This window comes from Macrobrachium nipponense, chromosome 35 (assembly GCF_015104395.2).
Source record: "Macrobrachium nipponense isolate FS-2020 chromosome 35, ASM1510439v2, whole genome shotgun sequence".
Taxonomy (NCBI): Eukaryota; Metazoa; Arthropoda; class Malacostraca; order Decapoda; family Palaemonidae; genus Macrobrachium; species Macrobrachium nipponense.
Genome location: NC_061096.1, coordinates 27,234,916 through 27,247,795, shown reverse-complemented (window position 1 = coordinate 27,247,795; position 12,880 = coordinate 27,234,916). Strand labels below are relative to the sequence as shown.

At 37.6% G+C, this 12,880-nt stretch overlaps 2 protein-coding genes across 3 annotated transcripts in view; both read right to left on the bottom strand.

Moving 5' to 3' along the window:
• Nucleotides 1-180: 180 nt before the first annotated feature.
• LOC135208215 (uncharacterized) lies at nt 181-5,084 on the bottom strand. Its single transcript, XM_064240338.1, has 5 exons — nt 4,807-5,084; nt 3,538-3,691; nt 1,554-1,651; nt 981-1,115; nt 181-459 (listed from the first exon to the last, which is right to left on the bottom strand). Exons 1-5 carry the CDS (start codon nt 4,908-4,910, stop codon nt 249-251), a joined length of 702 nt encoding a protein of 233 aa, XP_064096408.1. The 5' UTR covers nt 4,911-5,084; the 3' UTR covers nt 181-248.
• Nucleotides 5,085-10,188: 5,104 nt separating this feature from the next.
• LOC135208520 (uncharacterized) overlaps nt 10,189-12,880 on the bottom strand; it is a 72,213-nt gene continuing 69,521 nt past the window's right edge. For both annotated transcript variants that reach the window (XM_064240798.1, XM_064240799.1), the window contains 3 exons: nt 11,781-11,939; nt 11,303-11,397; nt 10,189-11,104 (listed from right to left, as the gene is read on the bottom strand). In XM_064240798.1, coding sequence (XP_064096868.1) covers nt 10,864-11,104; nt 11,303-11,397; nt 11,781-11,939 — 495 coding nt within the window. In that variant the 3' untranslated portion in view covers nt 10,189-10,863. The remainder of the gene's footprint in view (nt 11,105-11,302; nt 11,398-11,780; nt 11,940-12,880) is intronic.

The window sequence follows — 12,880 nt, the reverse complement described above, 5'->3', positions numbered from 1 at the left end:
GAGAGAGAGAGAGAGAGAGAGTATATCCATATGATGACGCATTCAGACTGATATATATATATATATATATATATATATATATATATATATATATATATATATAGAGAGAGAGAGAGAGAGAGAGAGAGAGAGAGAGAGAGAGAGAGAGAGAGAGAGAGAGAGAGAGAGAGAGTACTACAGGCAACTGAAACCACTCTAGACGCAACGTCCCCAGCGTCAAAGTCGTGATATCACACACATGTCAACGCTCAGACATAAAAAAAGAGACGTGCAAATTCTACACAAGTGCAAAGACTAAAGCCATTAGTGCACAACTCTGCCAGAAATACGGACTGCCACAGACTGGGAGAGCTGGTCGTGCTGGTGTAGATGATGAGCTGGCGAATGAGAGGAGCCGTTATATCGCCGTAGAAGTCCATCTTCCGCGAAATGAGCATCTCCGTCGAGTCGATCTGCGATCTGGAAGGAGGAAAATGATATTATTATTCTATCAGAGATGGAAATGACTTTGTTAGCGTTTAATTACCTACGGTTCTTTAACGAAATATGTGGTAGTAATGGTTGAATTACACACGCATATTACGTAGACCTACAGTCTATAAGTAATCTGCTACGCTAGTGTCCATGAAATAAGTATTATCAACTTTTTTTCTAACTTCGCCAACTGTAATACTTCAGATCTCTCTCTCTCTCTCTCTCTCTCTCTCTCTCTCTCTCTCTCTCTCTCTCTCTCTCCGTGCAACTCAAAAGCCTCTGTGAAACTGCCTCTATGAGAGAGAGAGAGAGAGAGAGAGAGAGAGAGAGAGAGAGAGAGAGAGAGAGAGACTATGCATATAAAATTCATTAAAAAATGTAATCTGCTACCTCAGCCATCTTAATTAATAGCCCTCTTCCAATAGTTGCAAGCAAACCAGTTGTAAGCTGTTCAAATTATGCCTATAAATCCAAATTAGGCTCAGAATCATCAGACGTACTGGTACCTGAAGTCATTCAGACATATTTGAAAATGCTGCGGAGACAGGAACAAGTCCGACTCGTCTTTGCTGATCTTAGGCCAAGTCGTCAGCTTGGTGATGTAGTGATTTGTGTCGGCGTAGAACTGGGTGAGGTTCGACCTGGAAAACAGACAGAAGAAAGAAGAAGAATAAGGCGTGGTGTTCAGAGGCTGTGTACTAATGTTTTGGCTTTTATTTTGCTCGATTCATACAACAATCGCTCGTTTTTCAACGTATACAGACACACAAACATACATTATTACTAAACATTTTAAAAAATTTGAAATACCTTTCTAGTACCATATGGCATTACAACACATACATTTTTACTAAACATTTTAAACAAATCTGGAACATATTTCAAGTTAGTACCATACGGCATTACAAGTCACTTTTTTAAGCGCGTGTTATACGAAAGTAAAAGTGAATTTTTATTGTTATACGTGTTTACTATTTGTTGCTACTGCGATAAAATGGAATTCTCGCCCTTCTCAATAGCATTATCAAGGTCTATAGAGATACTATAGACCTTGACGCAACAATCTATGGAGAACCAACCTGTGGAGTGATCTGTTTGTGAAGAAATAATACGCCACTGCCAGACGCTCTCTCTGGATGCCAGCCACAAGACGTCCTAAATTGACAGTGAGCAGGACCTGGAATATTCGATGGCAATTATCATACCTTCCAGATGGCTTTGTTTTCCAGGAGCAAATAAATTAAAAGCAGAATTTCCCACGTATAAACGACAGAAACTATTGTTTCTGTTGTTTACTTCGGAAATAGCATTTCTGATATAAACGTACACATTGCCATTTCTTGAAAAAAAAAATGACCGATAGTACAACGATTTTCTGATAAAAACGTAAACATTGCCATTTCTTGGACAAAATAATGACCGCTAGTACTACGATTTTACATTTCAAAGCCATTAACATCTTCTGCAAACCCAATCGTATCTTTCAGCTCAGAGCCAAAGAAAGTATATATAGGTCAGGCACCTATAGTCGATTCACATAAGGTAGATTCTTGTGCCTACGAGACGTTTGTTTGGCGGCCTCTGATTGGCTGGTACCGGGAGGTCGGCCGCTCACTCAGTGTGTCATATTTTCGTTTGTAGCTTAGAAAACTAGCAATATGTTTATATTTCTTCAATTTTCTCACGTTTTGCAAAAGATGATAAAGTTTTAGTCATACCAAAGAATCCGGTATTAAATGTACAGCTAAATGATCTCTTCCTGAAATCAATAAGATAAAACACAAAGGAATTACGAGTAAAAGTGAAGAGAGAAACATTTCATTCTTTTTACCGGTTTTTATTTATCGGATTTTGCATAATTTATGCTATCAAGAGAAAATAAAATCTTGTGTTTTTAAACAATAAAATCACCCTGAATATGCTGGTGCTTTCAGATTTTAGATGCGAGTAATATGTAAAGAGAAAACAAAGAATTTGTCTGAAAATGTTGCATCCATACTTGACTCAGCCTGAAAGGAAGTCAATCTTTCTTAATCCTTTGTGTTTAGTACTTCTCTGAGATTATCATTTTATATCACTCAAAAAAGTTTCTGATATCTTTCATTTGAAAATATATTCATAAAATAAAATTAGAAACAATATTCAGAAACAACCTGACTAAAAACTTAAGCTGAGTTGAAGAGTGCGAAGTCTGTCCACAGAGTTCAACTTCTACGCTGGCTGGACTCAATTCCCCGCGGGCCCGTTTAGATCTGAGCTAACGATACCTGATGCATCCATCTGATTATTATTATTTTTTTCGTTATCAGATATGTCCAGACATACTATATGATATTGGATTGAATATGTTCGGCAGTCATAATGGGAATTCTGTATATTTAATTACAGAATATGTAATGATATAACATGCAAAATATTGTCGAAACTGCAACCCGAATATCTCTAATTGGCAACTCAAATCTCTTTGAGACGAGCACGCAACGGCGCCTTGCAGCTCCCATTCTCTCGGCAATACCGTCAAACTTGAATCATTTACAGATACAACATAATAAGACATAGTCTTCATTTTCTCTTCACATATTACACTCATCTAAAATCTGAAAGTACCAGCGTATTCAGGGTGTATTTGTTGTATGAAAACACAAGTTTTATTTTATCTTGATGGTGTTAATGATGCAAAATCCGATGATTAGTAAAAAGAGGTATAAAGAATTAAATCTTCCCTCTTCACTTTTACTCGTTGTAATTCCTTTATGTTTTATCTTATTGATTTCAGGAACAGATGGCTTAGTGCACAATTAATATCGAATCCTATGGTATGACCTAATCTTTCCTATCTTGAGCAAAGCGTGAGATAATTGAAGAAATGTAAACATATTGCTAGTTTTCTAAGCCACAGACGAAAATAATGACACTGAGCGAGCGGCCTACCCTACCTCTCGTTACCAGCCAATCAGAAGCAGCCTGACAAACGTCTCGTAGGCACAAGAATCTACCTTAAATGAATCGACTATGGTGAACTAAGAAACCGAACAGAGCATAGTGTATGACAGCTTTTAGTACCCCTTCGTTGACTTTGGTGATTTCCGCCTGGTATCGAATGACGTTCTCCATGGTGATGCAGTTCTGGATGATGAGCGCTGCTATGGGCACCAGGGGCAAGATGACCATCTGCAGGAAGTGGAGGTTTCGTCCCTTTCTCGTCCGGATGTTCAGGCTTTGGGTGGAACAGAAATGCTTTTTTTGTCATAAATATACGGGACGTAAATTATTTTTTTGATTATGCCCTAACAGAAAAGAATTGGCTAGACGATTTTTTAATGGAACTCAGGCTGTCAAGTCAAGCTCTGGGGCTACTTTAGGCCGATCAGCGCTCAAGACAGCGCCAAAACAGAGCTGGGTGGTGGACAGCATAATAAACCAGACCCAGAAACTGGAGGCAGTGATGCCAACTCCTCTAACCCTACGACCCCTACAGGACACGAGAAATTACCCTACATAACTGAAAATGACCAAACATTCTGCGGCTATGATGATAAATAAATCTTTAGATTATGTTTATATGCAATATCATGAATACTAATAAGCATATTGATCTAAATCTATCTTGTTACAATTACCCTACCCTTGAAAATATCGTCCTCCTCTCTAAGATTTTGCCCATATTACCCTACGCGTAGGTCAATTACCCTACAGTTGGTAACACTGGCTAGAGGTGATGACGACAGAGTCGCCTATATAATCCAAACAGTTTCAGTTTCTCTATATACAGTATGAAATATATAACATAACGAAAGTCACTCTTCAAGTTCCTTTCCAAAATTGCATAGTTTTCATTTTCATCTGCGTGGAATTATGCTAGATTACTACGCTCGTAAGGCTATTTTCCTAGCTTTAGTGGTAACTGTTTCATGCCGGAAGTATGAAAATAGGCTTCAGGGACCTGTTGGTGTCGAGCTTTCTTGAAAAATTTAAACTTCATTACTATCTAATATGTTAAAGGGACAGCAGCACTAGGTGACGACACACCTCAAATTTAGTATTTCTGTAAACGTCTCCGTGGTATTGGTACTATGTGATCATAGTACCAATACCACTTAACATATTAGATATTGATGAAGTTTAAATATTTCAAGAAAGCTCGACAGTGACAGGTCTCTGAAGTCTATTTTCATACTTCTGGCATGAAATAGTTACCACTAAAGCTAGGGAAATAGCCTTACGAAGTAACAGTTCCTTGCTGTGACACAACTTGTGCTCTCGTGTAACACCTAGCCTCCGTATCGCTAGATGACACTAGACCGAGACTGAGTCTGACTCTTTCCAACTTACTTTCCACACCCAGTCTTGATCCCAATAAACGAGGAGGCATTTTCTGAATTCAGGGAATGTTCGGAATGGTCTGGCGATAATTCCTCCAGCTGCACAGAACCCATTGCTCAGTCCAGCAGTCCTGGAAAGAGAGAGAAGGAAAGAGGGGGGTCACTTCTTACTTGATTACCTCGATACGAGATACCGTCATTTTACGTATTCGGTCCTTTGTTGGAAAGGCTTAAAATGCTCCCGAGCGGGATTGAATGTGCAGCGGTAAGCTTGTCTGTAATTGTCTCGGTAAAATGTCATTTTAATGGAAATTTACCACAGAATTCATCGTCCAATACTTTCAAAACCACCATTATACGATGTCACCCTTCACTGATATTGGAAGATAAAACTCTTTGAGCCCCTGAGTGTCCTCAAAGATTGAAAAGATATGGGAACTTAGATATATTTCAAACAGAAATTGAAATACATATCTAAATATTTAAGAAACCGAAGAGATAATTATTCAGTTAAAATGGCCCCATTTCGATTTACCAAATGAGGGATGATACATGGGCCGTAAAAAATATTAAAATCCAACAGATAAACATAGAGCATGCTGGCTTTTACCTCACATCAGTTGCGAAGATACTTAAATTCTTGCTGCATACGTTTTTTTCGTCATTTGAAATGATTGACTCAATATAGAATGTTGGCCAAAAACCAAGCACTGGGACCTACGAGGTCATTCAGCGCTGAAACGGACATTAAAAGTAAAAGGTGTGACAGGAGGAAAACCTCAAGGCAGTTGCACTATGAATCAACTGTTAAGAGAGGTTGGAAAGTAAGATGGAAGAAAGAGAATATGAAAGGAGGAACAGTAATGGGAATGAAAGGGGTTGTGTCTAGGGGCCGAAGGCATGCTGCAAAGAACCTTAAGTAACGCCTACATATATACTTAAGGGAAACTTTTAAGTTCTCCTGTGGCAGATTAGGGACGAAGTGCCCTGTGATGCACAGCCCCTGAACATTACACCCCAATGTTAGGTAAGGATGCAACCCTGTCTTTCACTCACTCGATTCCAATCATTCTATTCCAACAAAAGCTGGAAGAGCTCATTCAGTCTCTCACACCAGCTGCGAAGAATATAATTTTCGATCATTTTCCAGAGCTTCCAAAAGACGAGTAGTCATCGCGGCGATGAGATATTCCCACAACGGTGCATCGAATACCACTGACAAAGTCCTTGCCTTGGGTCACCAATTAGATGCCTCAGCTTTCCATACTAGGTCAGTCATCGACGCGTCGTCCAAAATCCAAGTCATTTAAGCTATCAACTTTTCTGTCATACCACGTTCTTAAACTTCTTACATAGGCCACTCTATCTCGTCCGTCGTCTGTTTCGTGATCTAAATATCTTAAAAAAGCCACTCTCTGCACGCCTCTACGGTGATGAAACTTACTTTCTATGAACGCAGGAAAGTTTGGACGTATGAAATCGCTAAAATCCCAAACACGTATAACGCGGGAGAGACCTCTCACTCTCTATCTCTCTCTCGTCCTGAACTAGGTCACGGGTGGGCTCAGAGGCTGCTGCTGTTGTGTTCATAGCGCACGCGCTTAACCGCGCAGAGCTATTTTTACCCTAAACTTATGCTCGTTAGGTGCAATTCTCTACGGAAAGAAAAAGAACGTGCCTTTTCCAAGTACTTCCGGAGAGGACGGTATGCTGGGGCCAACGCTGGTAGACGCAGCCTTTCTAATAGTAGATAGATATGTCAGAAGAATCTACCACTGTCCCCCTCCCTCGTGATATATCGACACCAATAAGAAAAAAAAAAGCAGCAAAGGACACGGATATAATCTAGAATCAGTATTAAAGATTACTATTGACTTTCTATCGATCAGTATCGAGTTTCCCTTGCACGAGAGGGTAGATAGCCAAGCAGTTATTCTCTATAGGCCCATGAGTAGTTGTACTCCTCTCTCTCTCTCGTATGGTCGACGGCGCATTTTTAGTTCTGCGATTTTTCATTAATTAGAAATATCGTTGAACGCGAAGGTCATCAGGAGCCTACGACTTAAGGGACACGCGACAGGAATTAGAACCTCCCCAATCATGGGAACCTGCAGCTACCTGCTTGCGTGGAGATCTTCTTCCTTTTCCTCTCCTGCTGTCAGGTCTCTCTTTCGACTTTCCGCGATGTTTAATGGCAAACATGTATATTGGAGGAGTTGCTTTCAGCGGCAAAAGGACAGTATATAATTTATTAGTTAACTTTGGTGTTTCTATATCAGAATCCAAATAAAAAAAATCGTTGTTAGTGGATTGGTTTTATAACCAGCAGATGAACGATTTCATTTGTAAAACAGGCAGTGATTACGCTGGTCTAAGAATCCAGTGCATGCTGGAATACCAAGGAAAACTGATATATTACTTGTGGTTCTTCCCTAGGGCCTTGCGAGTGAGAATTCTCAAGTTTGTTTGTTTGTTTGTATGGTGCTTTTACGTTGCATGGAACCAGTGGTTATTCAGCAACGGGACCAACGGCTTTACGTGACTTTCGAACCACGTCGAAAGTGAACTTCTATCACCAGAAATACACAGAAAATTCTCAAGTAGAAACCGAACTTTACCTGCTTTAAAGTGTCAAATCCTTCGAAATATAATCGTAACCTCAGCATAGCTAACAATGCAAAACAATCTTCTGTCAGATACATCAATTATTCAACCAACGTCTTTAGTGTATTTTCAGTTAAACTGGAGACTTGGGGAGCAATGCTTCAAATACATTGTAGGCTACTCGATTCATGCATGTATAGTAAGTGCAAAAACATTTCAAATCCACAAAACAATGTCAATAACAATGTCATTATAAGTAAATTGCTAACTAATCCGTCACTTTAATGCACAACACATCTTGAATAGAAATGTCAAAATATTCTTAATTCACCCACTGCCGATTATTAGACAAGAACATTCATAAGTTAAAAAAAGTACTCTTATTAACCTCTTAATGTCATTTAACAAACAATAGTATTCAACTTATTTTTAAAATAGGTCCCAATTTGCACTAACCCCCTATGAAGACTTAACATATCGAGAAAACGTAGAAAATATTAAAAATAAGTACTCTCATTAACCTCTTAATGTAAATAAAAAAATTACAATATTCACTTTATTTTTTTTACTAAGTCCCAATTTGCACTGACCCCCTATGGAGCCATCACATATCGAGATAACGTTGAAAATATTAAACTAACTCCCAATTCGCACTAACCTACTACGGAGACCTTCACATATCGAGAAAAAGTAAAAAGTAATGGACATGCAAGCTTATGTACGTTGCAAAGAGCTTCCTGTAGTGTAACGTAGGTTTTATTATAAGCAATATGCCCGTTGAGAGGAAATAGTGTTTTAAAAAACAGATATTTCAAGCAGACAGATTGCACCTACTCACCGATTTCAAGGTGGGCCGATTGGCGAGCTGTCACTAAAGTTTCGTTAGTGCAACTAAACCGTTCATAGAGCAATATTCTTAAAGGAAATTTCAGGATTCTGTCTTCTCATTTAGGAAATATTTTGTTTCTTAATAAATAGTAGAACTGAAAGAGAAAATGAACCAAATTATCAAGAGACAAAAAGCTTCAGGGATTTTTTTTATTTTAGGTAGTTGAAGAATGAATCAGGAAGGTAGTACTGGATGGATGTGTATGAGATTTGGGTCCAAGATAGCACTGAAAACACTTCCGCATGACACACACCTCCGAAGATACAGAAATTAATAGCTTTGCATCACAAGGTCTCGAAAAGGCAAACTGGTAGCTTTCATGCATTTACTTACCAATATTTTGTTCCATCTCCAAACTTCAATTTTTTTCAAGTGTATACGGTTACCAAACTGGCACCTCTTCAAATTCCTTTATACTCTATAGCTACAAACTGTCCTCTACATCATCTTCAATATTTTTCTAATAGAATATGTATACATATTTTGACAAAAGGCCAAGCGCCGAGACCTACTGCGAGGTCATTCAGCGCTGAAATGTAAAACTGACTATAAATGTCTGAAGGTGTAACAAGAGGAAAACCTCAGTTACACCATAAAACAATTGTAAGGAGAGGGGGTTAAGTAAGATGGAGGAAAGAGAAAATGAAAGGAGGTACAATAAAAGGAATGAAAGGGGTTGCAGCTGGGGCTGACAGGATGCTGCAAAGCACTTTAAGTAATGCCTACAGTGCATCGTGTGAGGTGCACTGACAGTACTAAACCCCCTACGGAGGGATCCATGGCCCTTTCTCCTCCACAATTTCCCAGATATTCATCCTGGTCTTTCTACTTTGCTCTGACTGACTACTCTTCACCCCTTCATATCATGTCCAGACTATCAAAATCTGGAAGATTCTACCCAAACTGAACATATTTCCTCCCCTAATGTGGTTATTAGCATTCAACTACGCCATCAGTCTTGTTTCCTACCTTAAAACCTGGTGCTCGACTTTCTTCTTGGATTTTACATGTATTACTGTTTTTTAAAACAGTGTGGTTTCATTAATTTTGAATACTTGAGCAATATTACATTATTATACTAGCTTCATAATTATGGAATCAAAACTTGACCAAGCCTACCTCTGTGGGATGATGGAGTATGCCCTGGACATTAGCACTGGTGTTTTGCCTTTTAAGATTCAAGTTGAAGCTGAAGAACCATTGCAGAGATTAAGCTACTAATGATTAAGAGGTTATTACTAAACAAAGTTTATTTTTTATAAATTGCCATTAGTCCTAACAAAAATACAAATCTCTAACATTAGAGACTAATTCCTCACGTTACGGATACTGTTATCTAGAATTTTAAGAGGTTGTTCTGCCTTACATTTAGCAATGTTGACTTCCTAGTCATAAATATAACCTTGGGAAGGATGGCTCCCATAACATCTTCGTACACAACTGACATTTCAGATGTGACTGAAATGGCCAGGTGTCAGACTCGAGTGTTTTTAAAGGAACAAATCCCATTCAAGGAAAACCGCCGAGAAACACTGTCTCATGGTTGGGAAATACAGGCAAGTGAATGAAAAAGCAAACATGCCTAAATGATGATAATGCTCTACACCAGTTACCTTCCTTCTTATAAGAGCAGAGACAGTCACTTCCTCACACCAAATACTTTGGATGGGTGCTTTAATATTCAACTTAACATCACCCAGCCAGCACCAGCATGATAGGAAAGGCAGGCTGATATGGTTTCACCTACCAACAGGTGTTCTTCAGTGATAAAATTATGATCTTGGAATATTTCCTGCAATTTACTGGGCAATTCACAAGAGATCTTCATTGTATACCTTTCACGATTAACAAAATGAGCACATAAGTTAACAAGCAAGTTGAAGTGGTTATTATACAAAATTATTTCTTGTGTTTATTCAAGTCCATAATACAAGTACAGTTGTCATCAGTTTTCATAATTGCAATTTCTAACTAGAGTACTTTTTGTTAAAACGAAATACCTAGACTCAAAAGTTGAAGTAAAGTATAAGCACTCCTGGGAAGCATACTGTTAACTATATAATAGCAACATCAAATAAGCCTTGGTAGCTACATATATTACTTGTAATTTCAGGAAGCAATTATATTCAAGACATAACATATATAAACATAATACAATTCATATGCAGTCTAAATATACATGAAAACCTATCTACAAATTCAACTTCCTTCCATCAATTACAAGACTGCTTTAGTCTTAGAATAAACATCAGTTTGTTGCTGTACGCAGAACATGACTTTAAAATCATTTTATTGGTTCATGTGTTCACAGCAAATATTTCCTAGTACCAAAACTATATCAAAGTGTACTAATGTGCCCTAAAATTTGAGAACACATTAAAAAATGGTAATGTAAAACTACATTACAGTATAAGGTTGATTGGTTACAATGAAAATAAACATGTGGATTCCTACCATGAATAACCTTTTAGCTAAAAGATCAAGTTTCTAAAAAAAAACTTAAAAATAAATGGGAAAACACCTTTCTCATGAAGAGGTGGCAACTTGGCATTCCACTTTCTTAAACCTTGTCATTTATTTCTTCCTTGTCCTCCTTATAGTGGGTGATGCTTTAGTAGCTGGTTTCTCCTTTTTTGGAGTTGCCTTAGCTTTTCTTCCTGCCCCTCCAGCAGCTCTACCAGCAGGCTTTCCCTCTGTTTCTGCTTCTTCGAAGCTTCCTTCATCTTCAACATCATCTGGATTGTAGTCTAAAACCTCACGGAACTCCTCAGCTATGTCGCCGTCATCATAAATCAGTTCATCATTATCTACAAATCTGCCAAAACAAATTATGAACCCCTTTTAGAAATTCACATGAAATTTAAAGAACGTTGAAACTTTAAAAAATGCTCCAAAAAATATATATCCAAACTTCAAACAAAAGATTCAAGTTAACATCTACTGTCTGACATAAGTTAAGTACATTACCTGAAAATAAATTCATATACTTTACTAAGGAGATGCATTTCCTTACCCTTCTGGTACATTTTCATTGTCGGCCTCTCTCGAATCTTCATCTTCATTATCGATCATCTCTTCAACCTCATTCATCAGGGTATTAATGTCACCCTAAGGGAATGGAAAGTTACATCAAATGTGCATGTCAATACCTACTCTAACTGAGTAGATTCTTGAGTCTCGTATTGCAAGTCTAATATCTAAAATGGGGGGGAATATTGTGCACGTCTAAAAATAAACCATAGTTTCAAGTACTACAATACATAAACCTTAAAATCTTGAGAAACATAAAAAGGCTAATAATTTCTTTATTACAGTTTTAAAGCTGGCACTAGAAGATTTATCCTAATGTTCAGACCGAAGATTTGTTTCATATATGAAAGAGTACTAATTGTCCAGAAAAAATGATTCAAAACTTGTATATCGTTTCTGCTGAAAATGTAATGTCCGAAATTATGCAATTAAATGAAAAGTTTTAGGACATTTTCACTTACAGATTCTCCTTCATAGGGATCTTCCATAGGTTCATCATCACCAATATCATCATTATTCTCTACCTCTTCCTCCTTTTGTTCCCCATCACTACCTTCGTCATCTTCCTCTTTCTTCTCCTGAGCAAGTTTTTCTGCATTTCTCATTTCCTCCTGTTTACGCTGCAAGAAAAAGAAAAACAGGATACAATGTACCAATACTTTCATATTGGTACACAAGAAAAAGAAAAAAACCTTTCCTTTGCATTATATAAAAAAGGGAATGCTTTTAAAACCCTATAAATAAATAAATTTCAAAAATCATATTTCTTGAGTTGAAAAATTAATTCCTTTTATAAATCCTTTTGCCGTTATGGGCCACTAACCAAATGTGCCACAGTAACTACAGGTTTTACTGCAGCATCCCTCTTGCCTTTATTTGCAATACATACTATCAACCACTTATTTTTCATCCATTCCCTTTGGTTTCTTCCCAACTCCTTTAAATTCTGTCATTCTTCAATCAGCATGACATTTTCAAAAATCTGACTCTGCAAGGTAAATATGAAAGCCCAATTGTATAAAGTGAGCAAATGCCAAATTACTTAAATGGTGAATAAAATGTCTGACTTACCTAAATATTTTATTTTAATAAAAGCAATGCCAGACACTTCTTCCTCACTGGTGCTAACCATCATCATACACACCTCATCAAGAACTGCACTGAATGCATGCTAGGTAGAATAACATCATTGAAATCCTATAATTATATATAATGTACAACAGCACAATCAAGAATTACAACTAAAACCAAGTTAAGATTCATGGCCTAAGTACTGTTGGAAAATTATGCAAAAGAGTAACTGATGCAGAGATGCGTCTAAAGGCTGGAATGCATAACAGAAAACAGCAGACTGGAAGTAAACAAAGACCTAGACCTGATAGGAGTTCGGAAATAATGGGCAAAGGCCAGGGAAGAATGAGGAGAAAACACTTCATATGTAGCCATTATTAGCAAAATTAAAGTATGACTAACTGAGAAATGACAAACATCTTGTTTATGTATTTCTACAGAACTCATGTTTTTTATTTTCAAACCGATACAAACAAGCAACATCTGACCT

Excerpts from the sequence above, each read along its gene's own strand:
- LOC135208215 (XM_064240338.1), bottom strand. The coding sequence starts at position 4,910 with ATGGGTTCTGTGCAGCTGGAGGAATTATCGCCAGACCATTCCGAACAT. Across the intron at positions 3,692-4,806 it reads ATCAAGACTGGGTGTGGAAA|CCTGAACATCCGGACGAGAA; the intron begins GTAAGTTGGAAA and ends TTCCACCCAAAG. Across the intron at positions 1,652-3,537 it reads TCACCAAAGTCAACGAAGGG|GTCCTGCTCACTGTCAATTT; the intron begins GTACTAAAAGCT and ends CGAATATTCCAG.